We start from the raw sequence: 23980 nt of genomic DNA, 5'->3' as shown, positions 1-23980 counted from the left end.
ACGGTAACTCGGACGCTACTTTGATAACAACGTGATTCACTGGACTCCGGAGACTGCGCAGAAACGGTCTGCATCTCGTCGAAGTCGATACTGGGTGTCCGGAACATTAAGGTTCATCGAAATGATCGCAACGTTTCTTAACAGGGAACAATTTATTAATCTATAACGCAGAATTCCACTTTGGATACAGTGTTGCTTTACAGTCGTCTGTGCGTATCGCTTCCTTAAAAAATAATTTGAAGTCTTAGTCTCTAGGAGTTTGTCTAGCAAAATGTATCTACAATCGTGTTTAAGGAATTTAAAGAAATCCTATACACAAGATTCTTAACGTACTACGAGTTATGGAGGTCGAACGTTTCTCACGGATATTTTTCTTTTTTCTCTTTAACGTGTGTTTGCTAAACCTATATGTTGTATAATTTTATTCTGCTGCTTGGAATCGTCTCATAGAAGAAGATACGTGTAAAAATATATAGGTATAAATGCGACGTTCTTCGTTTCTCGGTTTGGTAGAATTTCTCAATTCGCTCCGTGTTCTTGTAAATAAATAGAAATTGTACAAAATCTGAATTACGGGTTTTCTTTTTCTGTTCAAAACTTTTTTACTAAATGATTATATCCGAGCTTTTCCCTCGATGATATCGTTGTAAAGCTGTTCTGTAAGTTTCACGTAGGCGCCTGTGTGATCGAGGAAATAAACCGGATCCGTGATCTGCAAACGAAATCGTGTAACGCGATATATGATTCGCGCGTAAATAAAAAATAACATAAAATGCGAGCGTTACCGTTTTAATATTGAAGCCATCTTGCTGGAGATCCTTTTTCTTCAACTTGAACGTACCTGGGGAGGCAAAGTACTTCAGTTATTGTGTCTGAAACGTTTCAGAAACATAATCGATTGCTATACTTGCCAGTCATCGGCAGTTCCGACAGAACTCTAACGAAGAGAGGCCTGGCATACGCTGGGAGCGACTTCTTCACGCCGTCCGCCATTTCTTTGATGTTTAGAGTATTATTTGGATCGTAAATGGCGGCCATTCCAGCTTTCCCTTCGACTTTAGGCACCTGCCAACGTATAAAATGTATGGAAATATTGTTTCTATCCTCCCTTGCGAAATATTGTCAGTTTCTCATCGTTGATTACCTCGACACCATAAACTGCTGCATCTTTCAAACCTATCACGTTGCTGACAACAGCCTCCACTTCGCAAGTGGCAACGTTTTCACCACGCCACCTGCGACAATAAAGGAAATTAAAAAAAGGTTTTTAGTCATTGGACAGTCGACAAATTTATTCCTGGTTAAATCGTTTCGTTCATCGTGTATCGTGTATTATTACTATTCTTTCGAAAGAACATCCCGGTAGGGGAATCGCGCGAAAATTGAAAATGCTTGCCTGAAGGTGTCACCGGTCCTGTCCTTGAAGTAGAAGTAGCCGAATTCATCCATAACCAAAATATCACCTGTTCGAAAAACGCGTTTTAATCATGACGCGGATGTTTTCTCGCGGGTGTGGGGTACAAATAGACCGTGTTTGTTTTACGAATCACCGACCAGAATTGAAGGCGCGATCGCCCTTCCGGAACACGTCGCGGAGGATCTTCTGCTCGGACGCTTTGCTGTCCGCGTACCCGGAGAAATCGTTCACTATCTTCTTCGGGTTTATCTTCCCCACGAAAACGCCTGGTTCACCTAAAAGATAATAATTCAAACGTTCAAGCTGATCATTAAAAAGTCCGTGTGCTCGTGGTTTCCCTATAATATAGAGAAAGGCTTAATACGAATCGTTATTTCTCATCGTCGACGGAGGAACATACTAATGGCAAAAAAATGTAGATAATTGATACGTGAGTTGGGAGTTACGCGAGGTTATAGAGAGCTGATTTCACTTTCGCTCGCGCGAGATTGTAAGAAGTCTAGCGACTCGATGACTGTTCAAACATTGCCTAAGAAGCTCGTTAATACCGACTTCGTAACTTGCACACATAAACTTACCAGGTTTACAACGTATGCATAAACCATCTGGACCCCTCACCGGTTCTCCAGTCTCCTCGTCTACCTTCAACAGGCCCACAGGGTATATGGAACCCGCGCAAAGTGGCACGAATCCCACGGCGCCAATTTTGTTGTCGATGTTCACTGAAACGCGAATTCACAAGATAGAATCGATCACCGTAAAGAGAGAAGACGTTCAATTACCAAGGTTCGAGTTCCCTTCGGTGGCGCCGTAGAATTCACCAATTTGCTTCACGCCGAATCGTTCCACGAAAGGCTTCCAGATGTGAGGCCTGAGGCCGTTTCCGAACATCAGTCGAACTTTGTGCTTGGTGTCGCAGGCGCCAGGAGGTACGGCCAGTAGATATCGACAGATCTCGCCTATGTATTGGGCGATCTAAAAAATAGATCGCTGAGTGACTCGAGTCTTAAAAAGTTTAAACGTTGACCTTACGGTGCATTCGTAATGGACGCAGTCAGGCCAGAATTTTGAGGCGCTGAAACGCCTGCGAAGTACCACCGTGACACCCCTGAGCAACGTCTGGCCCACCCCGATCAATCCTCCCGCGGTGTGATAGAGCGGCAACGAATTATAAATTCGATCCGTCGATCGTAGATTTAGCATGTAGTGAACGCCGCAGGACATCAGCATGTACCTGAAAACGCAAACAATGTCTAGAAGGCCAATTTTTATATGATTTTTTAATGAACCACGTGTCTGGTCGCTCGAATCGCACCTCAGATTGGTGATAACGGCCGCCTTGGGCATTCCAGTGGTGCCCGACGTGTATATGTAAATCAATTTGTCCCTTGGCGTACCAAGAGCAAGGTCGTCGAGGAGGGCTGCCGGATCCACGGTGCGGATTTCCGTGTTCAGATCGATCGCTCCCTCCAGGCACTGCGTGTCCGGCAGCTCCGACCACTCATACAGAGACAAGCCCGGGATTTTTTCCCTTACGTCGCGAATCGCTGAACAGAAAAAAACATTACTCGTCTCAGAGCTTATCTCGTGGCTCGAAAGTGGCTCGACCAGTCCGACGCGCGCTCGTAGTCGCCGGAGAACAGGAATAACGATTGGTTTTGCGAAAAATGAATAATGTATCCCGTTCTGGGAATCCCTGCACGCGCGACTCCGACCGGCAGAGAGCAAGGAAAACGGCGAAGCTGAGAAAGAATGGCCTTCGTTGGCAGAGATTTTAACGAGAAGAATCTCTGGACGGTGGACCAGGCGAATTTTTCGACGCATCACGTGTTATTGTCTTGTTAGCTATTTGGTCTGAATTTTTCGCAAAGTATTCTCGCCTCGTTCTGATCGCCGCTAGTAAAAACGTGACAGAACTTTACCCTCTTTGAATTCCGACCCAAATATCACAGCCTTGCAGTTGGCCGCCTTCATACTGTGCACTAGAACGTCATGGCGGAGATTCGTGTTGATGAGTGCGCCCACGAAGCCAGCCTTGCTGAGCCCCAGCCACGTTCCAACGTATTCGGGACAACTGTCCATCATCAACGCGACGCTGTCCCCGCGGGACAAAGATTTTGTCCGGAAGTAACGTCCCAGACGATTGCTGTACTCCTCCAACTGCATTAAAATCGAAAATCAAAACTCGAATGACACTTAACGACTAAGCTTCTATTACAAGGGATTGACCCTGAGTGATCTTGAACCGTAGGTCAGCGAATTCTCGCGAAGTCTCGCCTCGTACTTGTATTTTATCGAGTATCGGAATGGAGAATCTTAAGTTATTTGCTGTGGAGCATTGAGGATCTCGGCTTACCTCCCGATAGGTCCATTCCCTGTCCTCGAAGATGTAAGCAATCTTGTCGGGATGAGCAGTGGCGTAGTTGGTGAACACCCTCGCCACGGTGAGCCCTTGCGTTTCCCACCACCATAATAGTATGTTCACTCGAACGAATCTGTAGGCGCCCCTGTTTGCAAGAGAAAAACCACTCTGCAATCTACGGATATCTTAGAACGTATCGAATAAAGAAATCTGCTAATAATAGATCTAATTCTCCTATTTATTTCGAATTTCTCTGACCGCCATCGATCTTTTCGGTCGGGGAAACGGGCACAATGGCGTCACTTGTGGTCTAATTGGTTGAGTGGCACTATTTCTCAGGCGAGATTAATAGCGATTAGAATAGGTTTAATTCCATATATTCTACGCGACACGTTTCTGCGATGGGAAAGGGGTCAGTCGGAAAGGGATTGAATGAAACGATTAGTTGGGAAGCGAATTGAGGCACGGCCGATGAAAACGATCGCATGTTTTCTAGATCGTCAGTAACGCCTCCCTTCTCCCTGCCACGTTCCCCTATTGTCACATCATTTCCTTTCGGAATCAATTGGTTAATATCGCGGCCCGACACGCGCGTGACATGTGTCACACGAGCTCAACCTTTCCGTCGTTGCTCCTTTGACACTTCTTTCGTTGCGGTTCTATTTGCCAAAAACTTTTTATTAAAATTCGAAAATTCACACCATTTTATTAGGGATTCACGAGCAATTATTTTTTTTCGTACCTTCAGTCTCGTGTAATTTGGGAATTTAAAAAATGATACTAATCAGGCTACTACCGTCTACTACCCTTATTTCTGTAGGGGGTTAAGACCATTCAGAACACGAGAGAAAGAGGTAACTTTCTAAAAGTCACGACAACATAATAAATGACAAATCGAGTCGTTTCGACCCTCTTAATAGATCCAGTGTTAAAAGTGACGCTACCAAGACACTCTGCATGTAAATGGATAGCCACGAAACCGTGTCAGGGATAATAGTAAAAAGAGGAAGGTTCGAAGTTGTTGTAGAATTCCATTGGAGGGTAGTGGAGCAAACAAGTCCCCGGAGGATTACGCCATTGTCGAGTCTCTCGTGTCGCGGTAAGCATACGATACCGGAGCTTCCACGGTGATTAAATGAAATCAAATAAAATAATAGAACACACTGCGTGCCAGGAGCTATGAAAACAATCTGCATCCGCGGTCTGTCCATCGCGGTTTCGTTGTCGTTAACCCCTGAGACGTTGGTTCGTTAACACCTGCGTAGATTAGTAACTGCTACTAATTAACGCTCGCCGCGATTAGCACAGCGCCGTGAATAATTATAAACTCGATCGTGTCGTTCTATATTTTTCACAACATTTAAACAAACGCTGAAGAAACCGTCTGTGCGTGTTTTAAAAATATTATTTTTAAATAAAGGTAGTTCGTGCTATAAACACGTCTCGACAGTGTTTGAATTTGTAATTATTCGCTGCACTGTTTGGATCGTTGCTTTTTAAACAGGATGTGACATTGAAAAAAAAGGTCGCTGGAACGACTCGGTTATTTTGAAATGCGAAAGAAAAATATTTATGCGAAGAATGCACTTCCGACGAAAGGGAAATTCGACAATTATATGGGACGCTTATGCCAAACGTCTAACTTCTGTCTGTAGCATTTTAAAGCTTCAAAAGCATAAAATGCCAAGCTCACTGAACGATAACGTCGTTTGTGCAGCTGGCCGACTAATTAGCCCAAATAGTGTAAGTAATTGCTCCTTTCCGCGATAAATTATTTCTCGAGACATTAATTGCACGGTATTTCACAGTCTTTGCTCTTATTTGTTCCGGAGAAACTCGAATGCAGGCGTATCGTGCGTGTAATAAATTTTGCAAAAGTAGTTAAAGCCTAAGAAAAGAGAATCTATGCATTGGTCTATCTTAAAATTTCCTTTTTGTAAATCTAGTGTATTTGGGGCGGGGAAGGGAGAAAAAAAATGTTGTCTCGTAGGAAACTGCACCGGATACACCAACACCGGCACAGGGCAAATGAGACTTTGCTCTTCGAGTCGCGATAGACCAACGTTTAATGAAATGTAAACGCTGGTATCCATCACTCGTTCGTGGACAAGGCCGTGGCGTTCAGGTGTTTATCTTCTCGTCGAGAAGACAATTTTGCAAATAACCGATTACGCACGTTCTGGGTTTGGTCCGTGACACACGTGTCGTTTCTTCTTTGTCGATCTCAGAAAACTTTAACACGATTTTTGTTGCAACCGGATCCCGGATAACTGAAACACACGTTCTCAAGAGAAACCGGAGGGGAGGGGAGAGGGGGGACACTTTCATTCAACACGCGATTTTATCACACTTCGCGCGTTTTAACGAAACACAGTCGCGACACCCCTGTTTAATCGATTACCCAACGAGCCTCAGTCGCGGAATAAGGAAACGGAGTGTAATTTTCATATAAACGACATTGATTGAATTCCCCTCTGACGACCGCCGCGTTCCATAATGTATCTTCGTTCTGACACAGCGCGATTGAACGAATATTAGGAGGCCAAGCAAACCGTGAATCGATCGATCGATACCTCGAGCGATCGATAAATTTATTCTGATTCATCCGGAACAACTAAAAGGGTTCAAATTTGTTTTCTAAGTACAAATTTGAGGAAACAAATCAACAATTAAATGATCGAAAAACGAGAAACAACGGGGGGGATTCGAACCTACGATCTTCGAATTGCTGGTCAGACGCCCTACCAACATCGCCATCATCGAACCGCTGGTACCCTAATCTTGTAAATCTCCTTTTTACCACATGGGAGTCTCCGATTCGTATTTTACAAACGTGTCAAATAAAATTTCTATTTGTCTATTATCGTTTAAGGTTACAATTGTTTAAAAACCTGTCCATAAATCTCCACTATCATAATTATTAATTATGCAGACCGGAACGTGATTATTTTAGAACAGATTTCGATGGACGATACGTTCCCCCATTAAATATATTCATTAGGTGTACAAGTTGATTGAAATTCTGACTATCTTCGTGAAGTTTACTTACTTGAAAAATAGAGCGTTTCCTTAAAACAATAGCAATCTATGTATAATTCAACCATCGATACCTGACCCACTATCAATATTTATTAACGTCCTATTGTACAATTGTTTCTAAAGCCAACGATAACTCCTTTGTAAGTAACAAAGTTTAAATAACAAATCGTATCGTGTCGCTGTAGATCAAAAGTCGCCTCGTATCCGAGCGATCGATCTTATCGTTATTTTTTAACGAAGAGTCTGATCAAGAAAGGGTAGATAAGTTTGTAGATATTTGCGATATAATATACGAAGTAAATAAGAGAAGTTTGAGGAAACACGACGCTGCAGATTCCGAAGAGCAACCTCGATGCACGTAACGGAGTAAGCGAACACTGATTTCTTCGTATCGATACGTTGCATAATAAATTGAAAACACGATTACAAGCTGCGAAAATGAGGGCCAATCGATTATCCAAGCTTATCCGTGCTGCTGGTCAACTTCATACTTTTCTTACCGTCCTATGGATTGCATTCGTTTTCTACTCGTTCGGTCGTTCAAACTTTACAAATAAAATACGCGATCGATGTTGAAAATTCTTACACTGTTCCTCCAAAGTTAACACAGGATTTCTTCGTAGAATAAAACGTTTTGGGATAGTATATGCATTCTTTTCTCAAACGATAGCTCCAAAAAGTGAACACTACGTATTCGAGCGGTAACTTGCCGAGCGTGATCGCGGGATCAACATAAATATCATTGAAGAAGCTGTTTAAATTCCATGCACTTCATATTGGCTGTACAATGGTCGTGTCGCAGCTGCACAATGCACGAGAAGCATCAGTCGACTGTGTGCAGGCTGATAACCGAACAAACACGCGTAGATAGAGAATACTGTCACGGTGTATCAATTAAGGCTATTGGTAAACCAAGATACCAGGGAAGAAGTAAATTTCTCGTCGTGGGGTCACCACGATATAAACCAATTTTCGAAATTTTTATTCCATATATTAATTTCTAAATGTTCAAAATTTTTTAATTAGAAACTCGTATCAATATACATCTCATTAGTTATATCGAGCTTCAACGGTGGCTATTACGAAATTTCATTCACTAATTTCTTTCGAAAACCAAAAATATCGTTTCGTGCAAGTAATCATTGACTTCGATCGAGATTAAGGAGCCAGGAAGTATCGTGTTCGAGTCTGTTAATTATTCCTTGTTCGTGAGTAAAATTTGTCCAACTCTGGTGGACGCCATTGCTATGCAACGCAGGACCAGCGGTCGTAATCTGTCGCAGAAGAGTTTGATTTCCTTTGGAACGTGCGCACAAACCACGTCGATCAACAGAGTCGATTTCCGTGTCAACGCGACCCGAGCGTCCATTTATTTCAATCGATCGTGGTCGTTCGTGAAATGCGTGCAATCGATCAGAGGACGAACGTGATCACTCGTGTGCGTCTGACTCATTTGGACGATGAACTTTCGATTCTTTGGTGCATTAATTGATAACAGGTTCGAGAAAAGGAATTTCAAATAGCTTATAAAATTGTTTTGTGCATCGTGGCGAGGTAAAGTCGTTCCAAACATTTTTAACGTTTCAATTAAACAATGTAAAGTATAATGTGGCGATTGAAAGGGAAGGGACTGGATCAGATCGTATTATAGATATTATGCACAGACAAAAAGGCAATACTTTCGTCCATTCTTCTAATAATTTTGAAGAAACAAGAAGGTCAGAGAGACCAGAGTACGAGGGTCAAGAGAATCTGTTTAACTTTCCGTAAGCACGTGTGTAAACATGTCAGTAGAGAATGAAAGATGGAAAGAACCGCACGACAGAGCATGTTAAACATCTTCCATCAAAAGGTTCATTATCATAAAACGAAATTACCAACAATCTCCGATTACGAGTAAGTCAAGTAACAATATTGGGATTTCCATTTATACTTCTACGCTAAATGTGAGACAACAAAGCGTAGACGTCGCTGTTCGTATTAATCGAGCCACGCTTTGACGTTCGTTTTGATAATGGTGTTAATCGTTCGTTTCCTCTCCGAACAAAGCGTTTCGACGCCTTTCGCGACGCTAATGCGTACCGGTTGCTAGTGTCGTCGCGTAAAAAGTGAACGTGATATCAATCAATTAACGATCCAGCATGGCGGTTTCGTAGAAAGGTTCCGGCGAAGGTCCTTTACGAAATACTCACAGCACGTCTCTCGGTAAGGTCTTGTAGAGGGCGTAAATGACGCGTCGGCGGTTTCCGGTGAGCAAATAGACGCCGATGAAAACGGACAAAGCCGCGATCACCACTTCGTGCGCTCCCATGGCTACGCGGCACTGATCGATCCAGAGGCGCGCGCTCGATCGCCGCGTGGGACGCAGAAGATCGTTGCCTCTACGCCCGCGACGCGAGAAAACGGATTTTTTAAAGAGGAACGCTCGGGCACACCGAACCACGACCGAACGACGACTGAACGAACGCGTACAATCGTCCAGTTATCCGACGTCCCAGTGCATCATGGATGTGTGCGTGCATGCATGTGGGGGGCTCGTGTATACGTATCGTGTCCGTGGAACGCCAAGTGATCGTCATTGATAGTCATTGGCGTAGGCACGTCGTGATTTCGTTGGGGGAGGTGGGAGGGGGGACGCTCGAAAATTCCACCAGTTCGAAATGTTTGCGAATAAACGACGAGATTTTTGCAAATATCGTGGCTGATTGTTCTGTTGGGTGGTTGAGGAATATCATGCTGAAGAGGACTCGCTGAAAAGGAAATTGGAATTTCTTTGCTTCGAGGCGATCAATTTATTAGTACTTTCGATACAGTGTAATTTGTTATCGAGCAACGCATGAAATTTATCTGTTGTTCGTTAAGTCGGAACGTGTATCTCGATAAGAGGCCTCTGGGCTTACCTTGCACGCGATACGGCAAATGACTTTCAACGCGTCGGTGGCAGGTGGAGAAAAATAAAGAGCACGTAAAACGCGATACGATTAAAAATAACGAGATATGTATTTATATAAACGTACGGTTATAATACACGTGAATAATCCATGAAAGACAGGTACAAATATACAACGTAGGCTCGCAAAGAATTGGATATCAGTCTGGAGGGAGCCTCGATCACGAATATTTCACGACGATGGATACTGAAAAATAAAACGCCAGTGATACGTATACGTAGTCTTTTTGCGTGTTCGTCTGGGTCGGAGAATAGAAGATGGAAGCGAGATGGAAACGCGTGCAGGTCGTGGGAGGATGAAGAAGCGGGGGAAGGGGGGATAAAAAATAAAATAAATGCGGATGCCCGGTATCGTCGAATTCTCTGTCGGAGGATCCGTGGAATTTCGTTGTCCTAGCGATTTCGTGCGGAGAGAAAAGCCGTGAACGGAGCAAAATTAATATTAGTGGAGAACTATGATGAGTATACCTGGTATCGAACGTTCGAAGCTTGCTACACCGTGTTCGCTATCTGAGAACCAGGTAAAGCACCGTGATGTCCAGAACTGGAAAACGATACGCGTCGATCTGACTACGTGGACTACGTTGGAACGATCTTCGAATGCCCGGCAAATGATTTGCGGTGGAAAAACACAATTGTCGAGAGAAAGAAGAGAGACAGAGTGCGTGATCACGTTCGATGAACACAGACGTTAAACGGGTCCTTCGTACCGGAAATGCACGATTCGTGTTTACATTCGATGCAAGAACGTTTACGTAACATCGACACGCTCGCTGTTGCGTGCCGCGTACACGTGACAGCGGCCATTGCACGCCAGTGTAAACAAACTGGGCGATAATATTATTTATAATATTCCGTCGACCTCGTTACATTTTATTCTCCATAGAACTGAAATCAGACGGTCGAATTTTAATGGTTGCACGCCTAATGAAATATCGAACAGGTGCGAATAGAGAGATCTATGGAACTTAGACACCTGTGTAAATTGTTTTCGTTTTTTAAATTAGCGAAACAATTATTACGCTACTGCTAATGGCCGTGCGAAATAATTCATAGATCGAACACTAATTGTGAAACAAACGTACGATAGTTTGGTGAGCTACGGTGGATGGAAGCAAAAAAGAAATGTTATTGCATAAAGCTAAGTGTATTAAAAAGGTTTGGGTATTCTATCAGCAGACTGATAAGGAAATCGTGTCTGGTATTTATCTTGATCGCGTCTGCGACTAATCCATCCAAAAAACAAGTGTTCTACTGTTCCAAAAATGTTCAAAAACAGTCTTACGGTCGAGGCATTCAAAATACACTACAAACAAAAGTTCTAATGTGTCTAAATTTTGTATAATTTTTAACTATGCTATCGCGAGTTTACGCGATATATCGTCGATTAATTATAACTACTTTGTCTATGCCCCAAGCCCTTATAAGTGTAGAACCAAGGCCAGATGGCCTAGTTCGTATGAATAATGGAGATTCTACTGTGCTATATGGCATAGTCCAAGCCTATACCAAAGGCTGGCAACGAATTACGTTTACCCAAATCGTGCATTTCCGGTTCGAAGCCAGAAGTGCAGTAAGAAAAAGAAGAATACGCATTCAGCATGCATCCTCAAGCTTACGCTCGAGTTTACTTATGTACCGATGATGCAAACGACGACCGTCACCGTGACGGCGATTATGATAATTCTCGTTTTGAAGTTCTGCAGCCACGCTCTTTGCTGCGCCCTTTTCGCCGCCGCCCTGAACTCGCCCCCGGCGACGTTCAAACGATCGCTGGCCTCCTGTAGATCCTCGAGCCTCTCGCCTCTCTCGATCACCTTCTGCACGTTATCGCGCATCACGTCCGTCACTTCTTGGATTTGCAGCCGGACGCTTGAATCGAGAAACCGATGGAATCAAACATGGTGGACGGATATCCTTTCTCGCGAATAAAAACGTATGCCCGATTACCTGTCCATTTTTCCATCTCCCTTGGATGTACTTGTCTCCATCGAGGACGTACTGGGTCGACTGGTAGAAAATAAAAATAAACGGTACCCTTTAATTCGTACAAATGAATTATAACGAGCACCAGAGATATTTTTAAGTATTTCGCTTGAACGTTTCCTGAAGTTTCTAACGAAAGCGTGCAATTTTATGGAAGTAAGGGTAAATTAATAGTCTGTTTCGCCACGCCGGTGCTCGTTACATACGAATTGGATCGTAAAGTCGATCGACGCTCACTTGAACAGCATGTTCTCGTCCGGGTCGCTGTCGTGTTCCAGCAGCAGTTCCTAAAACAGTTCGAATCGATTCAAGATTCCCGCCACGTGGCGACGTTCGACTACGCGCCATGGCGTCCGTCGATGCAAGTGACCGACACTCACCTTTTCATCCTTCGCTGCCGTTTGTATGTCGTCCCGTGACAAATTCCACTTGCTGGACGACGACATCTCCCCCTCGCGTTACCCCGTCGCCGATAATACGCGAAACTAGCGATTAATATCACCTAAAACCGAACGAATGTCACAGCGGAGACTGCAACACACTGCAAGAACACTGAACGCGTAGCCATATTAGTAGTACAGCGCTTGTGTCATAACTTGACACCGTCAACGTTGGCGATAACGTCAAAAGGAGTACATACTCCGAGCCAGAGCAGTTCTGCTTGAGCAGCAAAGAAATTGTATATGCGTCATATCTTTAAGAATATATTCGGTGCCACGTAGGCCTTCAAATCATCAACCCTAATAACAAGCTCTTATCTTGCAACATTAATATACATTTATTATTGGACGTTTTAACAGTGACTTTTTCGATGCATGTATAATTCACAGCTTAAAACAGCTGGTTCTACCTACATTATCATTTTATCGCTGTATTGTAGATACAGATAAAACATTTCAAATCATTCTGAAAAAATTATATTTAATTGCGGGGTCGATTACAATCATTTTTGGTGAATAGACATACCCCCGAAATCCTACGCGTTTTCGAGAAATAAATTATTATTCCAAAATTAAAATATTAAAAAACCTGGTGGGAAAACGTCCAAGTTTGTCGTGAAATAGTTCGTTGTCTTGGACATTAGATGGCGCCTATTTCTCTGCTTCGAACCCTTTGGTGCGAAAAAGACGCCATCTTTTTCGAATGTCCTATAATCACGTACACGTAGTTATGCATTAGGGTGTGTAAGGGGAAAGGCGGTTTTCATTGGGCACCAGTGATGCCAGATTCAGCACCGGGTGCACTATTCACACTATGCCAGATCACGCGTACGTGAGCTCGTGGAGTTTCGGAGAATCGACAAAGGCAAACTGACACATGCCCCCTTCCTCGATTCTCCAAAGCTGTCCGAAGTAATTTTCTAACCTCTGCCAACATGTGCGGGCTTCTGCCTGCCTCTGCTGGCCCCTGCTGACCACTGCTGACCACCACCGATGCTTCCGACAACGTGTGACGATTACTACTGGTTACTGCCAGCCTCTCCCAGCCTCTGTTGGCCTCTCCTGACCTCCGCTTATATTTCTGACGACGTATAACAATTACAACATGCCACTGCTTGCCCCTGCTGGTCTCTGCAAGCCTCTGCTGCCCCCTGCTGACCCCTGCTGACCACTGCTGACCACCACCGATGCTTCCGACAACGTGTGACGATTACTACTGGTTACTGCTTGCCCCTGCTGGTCTCTGCTTGCCTCTGCAAGCCTCTGCTGGCCCCTGCTGACCACTGCTGACAACCTGTGACCTCTGCTGCCCCCTGCTGACCACTGCTGACCACTGCTGACCCTCGTTAACAACTTCTGCCATGATATATATGTATTAAAACATTGTATAATGTAAATCTATGGCAATAAATGAAATAATTTCAAAGAATTCTATGTATTCTCATCATTTTTACCTTTCTTTTCCTCTCCAAATCATTACCTTAGTTATAAGACTCCCTGAAACTCCTTGGTTTCCCTGAACCCACTAGGAAGTCCAGAAACTCAGAACTTTGCTAAAAATTCAGGATTTCCAAGAATTTTCGGCGTTTCCAAGAAATCCCAGGGCTTCCCAGTCCTCCCAGGACCTCCCTGAAACAATTGGAAAGTCCTGAAACAGCTGGAAAGTCCTGAAACTCAGAACTTTGCTAAAAATTCAGGACTTCCAAGTTGTTTCAGGGCTTTCCAGCCGTTTCAGGACTTTCCAGCTGTTTCAGGACTTCCCCATTGTTCCAGGACTTCCAAAATTCCAAAGAGTTTCAGGGCTTTTCAGTTGTTTCAGGTCTTGCCAGCTGTTTCAGGACTTTCCAGCTGTTTCAGGACTTTTTGGGAAATCGGCGAAATTTTCGAGCAAAAATTTTTTGACGAAAAAAATGAATTCTCGATTTTGCCAACAAGTACGAGAGCTGGACACTTTGAGAATGCAATTTTAACCGGAAAAACGGTCTCTTAAAACTAAGGCAATGATTTGGAGAGGAAAAGAAAGGTAAAAATGATGAGAACACATAGAATTCTGTTAAATTATATCATTTATTGCCATAGATTTACATTATACAAGGATTGAATACTTATACATCATGTCAGAAGTTGATAACAAAGGTCAGCAGTGGTCAGCAGTGGTCAGCAGGGGTCAGAATGGGTCAGCAGGGGACAGCAGAGGCCTGCAGGGGCAAGCAGAGGCCAGCAGGGGCAAGCAGTAACAAGTAGTAATAGTTATACGTTGTCAGAAGTAACAGGAGTGGTCAGCAGCGGTCAGCAGAGTCCAGCGAAGGTTGGCAGAAGTCATTAGTAATCGTTGTACGTTGTCAGAAATATAAGCGGTGGTCAGCATAGGCCAGCAGAGGCTGGGAGATGCTAGCAGTAGCCAGTCGTAATCGTTATACGTTGCACGAAGTACCAAGAGTGGTCAGTAGCAGCCAGTAGAGGCCATCGGAGGCATGCAGAAGTCATTAGTAATCGTTATACGTTGTCAGAAACATAAGCGGTGGTCAGCAGAGGCCAGCAGAAGCCCGTAGAGGCCGGGAGACGTTGGCAGTAGCCCGTAGTAATCTAGGAAATTACTTCGGTCAGCTTCGGAGAATCGAGAAAGAGGGAATGCGTCAGTTTGCCTTTGTCGACTTTCCGTAACTCCACGAGCTCACGTACGCGTGATCTGGCATGTGTGAGTAGGGCACCGTCGGTGCTTTTCTGGCGCCTCTGTTGGGCACCGGTCTGCAGTTGGTAACACTGATCCAGACGTACGGTGTCACTCGCGTGAGTGTGAGTGTCATTACTTTCTCAAGTGTGGGAGATAAGCGTTTAGTTTTTCGTAAAAGAAAATGGTAAGTATGAATTTCATTTGAAAAAGCATGTTAAACACCTGCTTGCAGAATCGATTAACTAAATGCTAATTTAAATTGAATGAAAATACAGGCAACTGTCATCAAGAAAATTATCTTAAGTTCATAAAGGTTAACTATCGTAAAAATTTCAATGTTTATCTTTAAGATTATCAAATATTTAAAGTCCGTTTGATATTCTCTTTATCCTGTTTGAAATTTTTAATCTAATATCATAATATTTTACTTTCAGCATGCATTTATTTAAAACGCACAGGGTGTACCGCATTTTTCTGTTCACAACTTTGGCAGTGTTCTACAATTGAAAATAAGACTAAATTGTCTTGTATTTTTACTTAATGCACTGCAAAGTATAAATAGAAAAATGTGGGACAACTTGTATAATGACATTAGATTATTTGCTTCTTACATGGTGTACAAAGCTTTTTTTTTAAGTGGTTCTTAGTAGGAGAGATTTGATAGATTGGTCTTTTCCTACATTTTCCATCGACTTCAGCATAAAATAGTGCATGCTTGCATTGAATGGCTTACCTAGCATGGTACTACCTGGTGTTCCTGGTAGGTATCTTTATTTTTCTCGCAGCCAATGACACCTGCCATAACTGGAGTAGAAGAGCAGGAAAAACTACTTGAGGATGCAATTGGTGTGGTCAGAATGCAGGCCTTCCAAATGAAACATTGTTTAGACAAATCTAAACTGATGGATGCATTAAAACATGCTTCTACAATGTTAGGTGAACTCAGGACTTCCCTTTTGAGTCCAAAGAGTTACTATGAATTATGTATCCTTATGAATTTTAACTATTTATACCAAATTACAGAATGTTTTGAAGAATTCCTAGTAATAGTTTGCCTTACATGTAACTTTAGATATGGTTATTACGGATGAATTAAGGCACTTGGAACTTTATTTATTAGATGAATTCCAAAAAGGAAGAAAAGTTACAGATTTATATGAACTAGTACAATATGTTGGCAATATTGTGCCTAGACTGTAAGTTTGTGACATGAATATTATGATGATACAAATGGTAATATGGTAGTGCCCACTTAAGTGACCATGCTCTGGATCAGCCACGGTCATTTATATGGGCATGGTCACTTCTCAGAATTCAACAGAGACAAAGAAAGAGGAGATACAATAGCTAGCACCCGAAACTATACATACAATTTAAGTGGACAAAAATGCGGTCACTTAAGCGGGCACTACTGTATTTTATGAAATATAGATTATTGATTATATTTTACTGATAATGTACACTATATTATAGATATCTGCTTATCACAGTTGGATTAGTGTATGTTAAAACAGCCCCTGGATTAAAAAGAGATCTGTTAAGAGATTTAGTAGAAATGTGTAGGGGTGTTCAACATCCCTTAAGAGGTCTTTTTTTAAGGAATTATTTATTGCAATGTACTCGTAATATTTTGCCGGATGTTGAAGGGGATGATGAGGATGGAAGTGTATGTACCAAAGAAAGAAAAATAATAAAAATAAAAGTATATATATTATATTTTTCTTTAGGTTCGCGACAGTGTAGATTTCGTGTTGATGAATTTCGCCGAAATGAATAAGTTGTGGGTACGCATGCAACATCAAGGACATAGTAGGGATAGAGAAAGACGGGAACGAGAAAGAGAAGAACTTAGAATTTTAGTAGGAACTAATCTTGTACGACTTAGTCAGTTGGAGTCAGTAACTTTAGACAAATATAAAAAGGTGGATCATAAATACGTTCGACTTGAGAAGATTTTCACTTTAATTGCTAACTAATAATCAGATTACTTTTAGCTTGTTTTACCAGGAATTCTGGAACAAGTAGTCAGTTGTAGAGATGCAATTGCCCAGGAATATCTTATGGAGTGTATAATTCAAGTAAACGTGTTTGAAAACATTTTAATTATCGTGATATAGCAATAGCGTTATAAATAATTTATTTGTACTTTTCTTTAGGTTTTTCCCGACGAGTTTCATTTACAAACGTTAAATGCATTTTTAAAATCTTGCGCAGAGCTTCAAAATGGCGTAAATGTAAAAAATATAATCATTTCATTGATAGACCGTCTTGCAGCATTTAGTCAAAGATCAGATGGTGTAGGGGGACCAGGGAGTCCCAATCAAGTGCCAGGGATTCCACAAGATGTAAAGCTTTTTGATGTATTTAGCGATCAAATTGCGACTATCATACAGGTTGGTATAATTATAAAAGAAGAGGAAACGAGCTATTAATTGCACTTAATTTATACACCCAATGATGACCAGATACTACACAAAGTTGATAAAAATGTGATCAGAATTATTAATATTTAAATTATCCTTACTTGTCTAGTTTAAGTCTGAGAACAATCTCCTGTACCAGTCATTAATTCTTTAAGTAACGTTCGCCGATAAAACTGCTGCATTTTTTGTAGACTAGGCAAGATATGCCTCCAGAGGATGTAGTTTCTCTTCAAGTAGCACTCATTAACTTGGCACACAAATGCTATCCCGACAGAGTCGATTATGTGGATAAAGTTTTGTTGACAACTGTTCAAATATTTCAGAAACAAAATGTAGATAAGTATGTACAACGGTATGACAAAATTTAAATTTATTTCGATGCACAAATGCGGAAATCTAATGACGGTAAAACATTTTCAGACTTGAGTATAATAGCGCTGTATCGAGGGAGTTAGTAAGATTAATGAAAATTCCAATTGATAACTATAAGAATATATTAACTGTTCTGAAACTGGAACACTTTGCTCCGCTATTAGATTATTTCGACTATGAGGGTAGAAAGTTGTTAGCTATTTATATAATAACGAACATTTTGGAAAATGAAACCTTAATACCAACTCAAGAGCAAGTAGATGCAGTGCTTTCTATGGTGTCTCCGTTAGTGCAAGATCAACCAGATCAACCTAGTATAGAAGAAGATCCCGAAGATTTCGCGGAAGAACAAGGCCTCCTTGGTAGACTAATACATCATTTTAAGTCTGAGACAGCTGATCAACAGTATATGATATTAAGTGCTGCTAGAAAACACTTCAGTGCTGGTGGAAATAAGAGGATAAAGTATACTCTACCGCCAATTGTGTTCCAAGCTTATCAACTAGCTTTCACGTACAAAGGGTTAAAGGATGAAGTCAGTAAATAATTAATCTCTAACAAATTCTTCTAAAACTCTACTTAACAATTGTCCCTTACAGGATGAAATGTGGCAGAAGAAATGTCAAAAAATTTTTCAATTTTGTCACGCAACCATTACTGCGCTAATGAAGGCCGAATTGGCCGAGTTACCGTTACGATTATTTCTTCAGGGTGCAATAGCGATAGGTGAAATTCGTTTTGACAATTTCGAAATGGTTGCTTACGAATTTATGAGTCAAGCATTTTCTATATACGAAGATGAAATAAGCGACTCTAAAGCTCAATTGGCAGCTATTACATTGATCATTGCTACGTTCGAGCAAATGAGTTGTTTCAGCGAAGAAAATGCAGAACCAGTGCGTAATCAGTGCGCTCTGTACGCTAGTAAATTGTTAAGAAAACCAGATCAGTGCAGGGGTGTTGCAACTTGTTCTCATATATTTTGGTCTGGAAAGTCATTGGCGACAGGCGGGAAAGAAGTGGGTATCAAGTTCTCTTAAATAATAATAAATACAAATCTAAACTCTACAATTGTTTTAGATGCAAGACGGAAATAAAGTATTAGATTGTTTGAAAAAAGGTATTAGGATAGCAAGTCAGTGTATGGACACATCTGTTCAAGTACAACTTTATGTTGAGCTACTAAATCACTATATTTATTTCTATGAGGAAGGAAACACAGCAGTAAGAATTATTTGCATTTCTAAATATATTGCTTATTAAATACAAGCTATATAAAGGGGTAATTTCGTTTAGGTAACGGTTCAAATTCTAAATCAAGTAATTGCAAAAATTAGAGAAGAACTTCCGAATTTGGAAGTTAGCGAAGAAACGGAACAAATACAAAAGCATTTGGCCAATACATTGGAACATTTAAGAAACAGGATGGAATCCCCAGAAGCTGATAGCCTTTCCTATCAAGGGCTAGTTCTCTAATACAATTAGTACGAATGATGATCTTGTATATAAGAAACTCCACCGATTATTTTATACAATAATTATAAATATTGAAATTAAACGTTTGTTAGATGCATATATTAACACTATTCAAATTACATCAGTTTGGTTGCAAAGATTAAATTGTTAATAATACATCAAATATATTTTGTTAAATTATAAAACATAATCTGTATATTTGTTTTAATAAAACTTTAATGTACATAAAGGTCCGTCTATTCGTTCGTATAGCGGCCATACTTGATGATTGTTCGTCAAAAAATATAATTTTACTCATCTCGCCTATAACTACCATTCTATTAAAAAGGTGAAATTAAACGACTTTATCAAAAGGTATTAAAGGAGATACGACCCATATGATATGCTAATACATCTTTTAATATTTTTTTATCGACCCTGAAATCAGTTACTTACTATTGCCACTTACCAAATCCAAACATATCAAAAATCCGCTAAAGAAGCTAGAGTCGAGCAAATTTGATTTAGGAATAATAACAAGCAACCTTCGATCAATTTGTGAACTAATTTACGTTCGTAATTTAAGAGTAAATTAAAATTAGAAAGCTGACGACTCAAACGACCGTTGCGTGGGTAGAAACTGTTTTTCAATTCATGCGATATCGCTTTGATAAAATGTGAACCACTCCTAATCATTACTCCTAACTTGAAACTGATCTTTTTTTATCTTTATAGTACAAACTTAGTAATATTGCATTTTTGCATATTCTTATAATTCTTAATTTTGTTCATAAATTGACTGCTTTTTGTTTAAAATCTAGTTACGAAGCAAAAACTACGCCATCTGCAGGCTATTCGTATAGAATCATTCAACATCAGGCTGTTGAATTTGGTTGGTTCTTCTGTTGGGAAGAGCAATCTTGTATTCATTTCAATTCATTTGTTGATAATTTGTATACACGTGTTTATTGTTAGATTGTGTCAAAGACGTGCTTATTGTAATAAGTAATGGCAAAAGGACGGAAACATAAGCCGAAGAAGAATTTCGCGGAAAAACGCCGTGAAAAACAGAAGGTATGAACTTTACTGGTAACAATAGAAGTCACCGGCTTTTCGTTTTTGGTTACGTACATCATATTGTACTCGGATTTTATCAATCCGAAACATAAGACATTTTCGAATTTTAACAAATGTTTCTCGACGTAGATAATGATGTGCAACTTTTTTATAAATCATAGAAAAAAGACGAGTGGGACCATGCACCACATCATAGCTATGAAGATATCATTAGAGAAAATAAGGATTTTGAAAATTATTACAAAACCCAGGGAATTGTTCCTGAAGACGAATGGGATTCGTTTATGAATACCATGAAAAAGAATCTTCCAGTTGCATTTCGTATTACTGGATCAAAATCAGAGGCTAAAGCATTACTTAATACTATTAAAGGAGATTTTTTTAAGGAAATCTTAAATACAAGGCTGAATGACAAAACAGAGAATAATGAGGAGGCAAAGGATATATTACGGTGCCTACCATTTTATCCAGATGGATTAGCTTGGCAGTTACAATTAACCAGGAAAGATATTAGAAGATCTGAAGCATACTTTAGGTTACACAATTTTTTAATTGTTGAAACAGATTGTGGTGGTATCAGCAGGCAAGAAGTGGTCAGCATGGTACCTCCTTTAGTACTGGATGTAAAACCTTCACACAAGGTATGTTGATATAGTATATCTAAAACTTATAATTACACCTGATTTGTAGTACTTATGTTAAATAAATTTTAATTTAAATTAAAGGTTTTAGACATGTGCGCTGCACCAGGTTCAAAGACAGCTCAGCTCATAGAAATGATACATTCCGAAGAAGGTGGTCCACTTCCAGGTAGAATGAGATATTTGATCATTAAAAAATAAATACGAAAATTGTATTACAGTAGTGCCAACTTAAATGTTGAATTCCGAGAAGTAACCAATGCCCGCATAAGTGACCGCGGCTGGTCCCGAGCGTGGTCATTTAAGTGGGCACCACTCTATTACTTTTTGATGTTTTACAGAGGGTTTTGTAATAGCTAATGATTTGGATAATAATCGTTGCTACATGCTTGTGCATCAAGCAAAAAGATTGAATAGCCCAGTTATTTTAATTACAAATCATGATGCTTCTGTGCTACCTAATTTTACATTTACAAAACCAGATGGCACAACAGAAGTATTAAGGTCAGAAAAATATGTGCTTGAAAATAATGCGACATGCGCATATTTTAAACATTTTATCAAATTACACGTTTTATCACAGGTTTGATAGAATACTTGCAGATGTACCGTGTAGCGGTGATGGCACAATGAGAAAAAATCCAGACATCTGGTGTAAGTGGAATCCAGCAAATGGCAACAATCTTCATGGGTAATTATTATTTGATTCTTTTCATCGATATAATTCAGTGAATAAAAACAAATTACGTCTATGGATTTGTAGAATTCAATATAGGATAGCGAGGAGGGGATTGGAGCTATTGGAAGTTGGAGGAAGAATGGTATATTCTACTTGTTCACTAAATCCAATAGAAAATGAAGCTGTCCTTCACAGGCTTCTTCTCGAAACTAAAGATTCTGTCCGGATAGTCGATGGTAGAGATTTTGTACCCGGATTAGTATGCGACCCAGGTATGTTGCTGTACAATATAATTTTTAGGTAAATTACTCATTTAATGCCGGGAATACACTGGAGCAGCACTGCTTGCAGGTAGTTCAGCATTCGCTATTCGCTGTTCGCGAAAGTCTCCACATTGTTGGCGAGCACAATCACGATATAATATGTCTTACAGGTGTATCATACTGGTTACCAGCATCGAAAGATTTACAATATTATAAATCTTGGGAAGATGTGCCAGAACAGTGGCAAACTCAAGTTCGACCGAAAATGTTTCCTCCAAAACTAGAGGATGCTTCAAAGTTTCATTTTGAACGATGGTGAATAAAAGAAAAATTCTGACATTCTCGAATTCTTATTTATTTGACTTTTTAATTCTATAGTATGAGGATATTGCCACACCATCAAGATACAGGAGGTTTCTTTGTTGCTGTTTTGGAGAAGGTAAAACCATTACCATGGGAAACAATTAGAAATAACGATATCTGTGATTCTAAAGAAGTCAAGGAAGAATTAAGTTTAGAAGAAGAAGCTGAGAAAGAAAAGAAGAAGGATTTAGCACGTGGCAAAAGATCATTACAGGATGAAGACAGACGAGAACCTACAAGAAAACATAGAAAACGTGTTACTGGATTCAGGGAAGATCCGTTTGTGTTCTTCAAAGATGATGAGGAGGATGTGTGGCTATCTATTAAGTAAGTTACGAATGTTATTTACGTCGATTGGTATTTAGTTTAATTTTGCATTTTTCAGAAACTTCTACAATATAACTGATAATCTAGATCCGAAGTGTTTACTAGTTCGAAATTTCGGTAGAAAAAAGAAGAATATCTACTTTACGTCGCCCGAGATTCGCAATGTTATTATATCGAACGAAGATAAAATAAAATTGATAAATACTGGAGTAAAGTCATTTGTACGTTGTGATAATAAAAATATGGATACCCCATTCAGACTCGCGTGGGAGGGTTTGCGAACTATTGTTCAATATATCGGCGATGCTAGAAAAGTTAGGTTAACTAAAGACGATCTGATAACGCTTTTACAAAATAACAATCCTACGGCACCGCCCGTTATTGAAAAACTTGATCCAGAAACGCAGAAACGTTTAGAAAATTTCGGTAATGGATTTAATACCTTTTAAAAGAAACATTGTCAACATTTGTTCGTACAAATTAATTCGTGTTTTATTTTAGGAACCGGTAGTTGTATACTTGTGTACGAAGAAGATGAGATGGAGAATTCGAACCCGCTAAAATTACAAATGGTGGGATGGAGAGGTACTATGTCTCTCAGAGCTTATGTTCCTATAAATGATGCAATTCATTATTTACGCTTATTAGGAGCTGATTGCTCAAAATTTGGTACGTATTTTTCGAATATAATGTCATTTATGATTTATTTTCTATTGAAAATTTGTATTGTAGAGAAAAATAAATTCAAGGGGAATCGAGACTCTCTTGCTCTCGATAGATTGAATAATGTGGAAGGCAGTAGTAAATCGGAAGTTGTTGAAGAAGCGGAAGTCGCCATTAACGAAGTTAGCGAAAAGGAACACGTTTCAAAAGAAGCTAGTAATAATGAAATTACCGAGGAGGCGGGCGATTTGAATAAAGTTACTATTAATGATATCAAAAAAGAGGACATTTCGATCGAAGTTACCGATGGTGATTCTAAAATGGAGATTTCGAAGAAAGTTACTGAAAAGACGGAAATTTTGAAGGAAGTTACCGTAAAGGAGGAAGTTACTGAACAGGACATTTTGAAAGTCGTAATCAAACAGGAGGATATTTTGACGGAAGTTACTGAAAAGGAAGACATTTGGGAATAAATCATAAACTAAAAATTCCGGACGAATCGAAAGAATGACACTTAATTTGATAATATAAATTGCTGTTCCTTTAATATCTTTATAAATATCAGTTGCAATATGCTTAAGTACGAGTAAAAAATTTTGTATTTTATTTAAGGTTCTATGATGGTGCTCCACTCGAAATATAGAAAACTGTCGAAACGGATTTCGTTTAATGTACGGTGGTAAAACTTATCAGAAAATGAAAATAAATATAAAATGTTTCTACAGGGCAAGAAAGCGACAATGATATTTTAATGGGAAATGCCGTTTTTACTATTCATTTTCTATGAAATAATTTATGAAATTACATGTAATATTTTATGTAATTTGAGCGACAAGTACCTTTTCATTT

At 40.1% G+C, this 23980-nt stretch overlaps 4 protein-coding genes across 7 annotated transcripts; 2 read left to right on the top strand and 2 right to left on the bottom strand.

Moving 5' to 3' along the window:
* Positions 1–150: 150 nt before the first annotated feature.
* On the bottom strand, positions 151–9515 carry LOC122397500 (long-chain fatty acid transport protein 4). The gene is made up of 13 exons (XM_043396686.1): positions 9011–9515; positions 3774–3924; positions 3340–3577; positions 2733–2964; positions 2450–2651; positions 2200–2392; positions 1996–2139; positions 1555–1692; positions 1397–1463; positions 1145–1235; positions 912–1065; positions 786–841; positions 151–712 (listed from the first exon to the last, which is right to left on the bottom strand). The coding sequence occupies exons 1-13, from the start codon at positions 9127–9129 to the stop codon at positions 614–616; spliced, it is 1884 nt and encodes a 627-aa protein (XP_043252621.1). The 5' UTR covers positions 9130–9515; the 3' UTR covers positions 151–613.
* Positions 9516–9763: 248 nt separating this feature from the next.
* On the bottom strand, positions 9764–12385 carry LOC122397507 (synaptobrevin homolog 2-like). 2 transcript variants are annotated; one of them, XM_043396699.1, is made up of 6 exons: positions 12135–12384; positions 11992–12041; positions 11719–11778; positions 11408–11640; positions 10237–10312; positions 9764–9955 (listed from the first exon to the last, which is right to left on the bottom strand). In XM_043396699.1, exons 1-5 carry the CDS (start codon positions 12198–12200, stop codon positions 10275–10277), a joined length of 447 nt encoding a protein of 148 aa, XP_043252634.1. In that variant the 5' UTR covers positions 12201–12384; the 3' UTR covers positions 9764–9955; positions 10237–10274. The 2 variants fall into 2 exon arrangements, with proteins under 2 accessions (XP_043252634.1, XP_043252644.1); XM_043396709.1 differs by lacking the exon at positions 10237–10312 and having other exon boundaries at positions 12135–12385.
* Positions 12386–14930: 2545 nt separating this feature from the next.
* On the top strand, positions 14931–19244 carry LOC122405114 (vacuolar protein sorting-associated protein 35). 3 transcript variants are annotated; one of them, XM_043409668.1, is made up of 12 exons: positions 14931–15052; positions 15633–15852; positions 15941–16064; positions 16342–16534; positions 16596–16790; positions 16863–16946; positions 17025–17261; positions 17483–17631; positions 17712–18198; positions 18263–18682; positions 18744–18887; positions 18960–19244. In XM_043409668.1, exons 1-12 carry the CDS (start codon positions 15050–15052, stop codon positions 19137–19139), a joined length of 2436 nt encoding a protein of 811 aa, XP_043265603.1. In that variant the 5' UTR covers positions 14931–15049; the 3' UTR covers positions 19140–19244. The 3 variants fall into 3 exon arrangements, with proteins under 3 accessions (XP_043265603.1, XP_043265683.1, XP_043265768.1); XM_043409748.1 differs by having other exon boundaries at positions 14979–15052; positions 15654–15852; XM_043409833.1 differs by lacking the exon at positions 14931–15052 and having other exon boundaries at positions 15709–15804; positions 15892–16064; positions 18960–19243.
* An 822-nt stretch (positions 19245–20066) lies between these two features.
* Positions 20067–23659, top strand: LOC122399257 (tRNA (cytosine(34)-C(5))-methyltransferase). Its single transcript, XM_043399849.1, has 11 exons — positions 20067–20192; positions 20357–20836; positions 20921–21005; positions 21178–21340; positions 21420–21527; positions 21600–21787; positions 21949–22093; positions 22157–22468; positions 22527–22894; positions 22970–23137; positions 23201–23659. Exons 1-11 carry the CDS (start codon positions 20127–20129, stop codon positions 23602–23604), a joined length of 2487 nt encoding a protein of 828 aa, XP_043255784.1. The 5' UTR covers positions 20067–20126; the 3' UTR covers positions 23605–23659.
* Positions 23660–23980: the final 321 nt, after the last annotated feature.

This window comes from Colletes gigas, unplaced genomic scaffold (genome assembly GCF_013123115.1).
Source record: "Colletes gigas isolate AHSC1104 unplaced genomic scaffold, ASM1312311v1 Colletes_gigas_Sc00001, whole genome shotgun sequence".
In the NCBI taxonomy this organism is placed as follows: Eukaryota; Metazoa; Arthropoda; class Insecta; order Hymenoptera; family Colletidae; genus Colletes; species Colletes gigas.
Note: the sequence above shows the minus strand (reverse complement) of the source record. Positions and strands in the feature narration are given on the sequence as shown.

Bases quoted from the DNA above. Each gene is read 5' to 3' on its own strand.
- LOC122397500 (XM_043396686.1), bottom strand. From the start codon at position 9,129: ATGGGAGCGCACGAAGTGGTGATCGCGGCTTTGTCCGTTTTCATCGGC. The intron at 3,925-9,010 runs GTGAGTATTTCG...TCTTGCAAACAG, and splicing joins ACCTTACCGAGAGACGTGCT to GGGCGCCTACAGATTCGTTC. The intron at 2,652-2,732 runs GTGCGATTCGAG...TTGCGTTTTCAG, and splicing joins GCCGTTATCACCAATCTGAG to GTACATGCTGATGTCCTGCG.
- LOC122397507 (XM_043396699.1), bottom strand. From the start codon at position 12,200: ATGTCGTCGTCCAGCAAGTGGAATTTGTCACGGGACGACATACAAACG. The intron at 12,042-12,134 runs GTGAGTGTCGGT...GAACTGTTTTAG, and splicing joins CGGCAGCGAAGGATGAAAAG to GAACTGCTGCTGGAACACGA. The intron at 10,313-11,407 runs GTACATAAGTAA...ATCGTTTTCCAG, and splicing joins GGTCGTCGTTTGCATCATCG to TTCTGGACATCACGGTGCTT.
- LOC122405114 (XM_043409668.1), top strand. The intron at 16,065-16,341 runs GTAAGTTTGTGA...ACTATATTATAG, and splicing joins GGCAATATTGTGCCTAGACT to ATATCTGCTTATCACAGTTG. The intron at 18,888-18,959 runs GTAAGAATTATT...AATTTCGTTTAG, and splicing joins ATGAGGAAGGAAACACAGCA to GTAACGGTTCAAATTCTAAA.
- LOC122399257 (XM_043399849.1), top strand. From the start codon at position 20,127: ATGGCAAAAGGACGGAAACATAAGCCGAAGAAGAATTTCGCGGAAAAA. The intron at 22,094-22,156 runs GTGAATAAAAGA...TTAATTCTATAG, and splicing joins AAGTTTCATTTTGAACGATG to TATGAGGATATTGCCACACC. The intron at 22,469-22,526 runs GTAAGTTACGAA...TGCATTTTTCAG, and splicing joins GATGTGTGGCTATCTATTAA to AAACTTCTACAATATAACTG.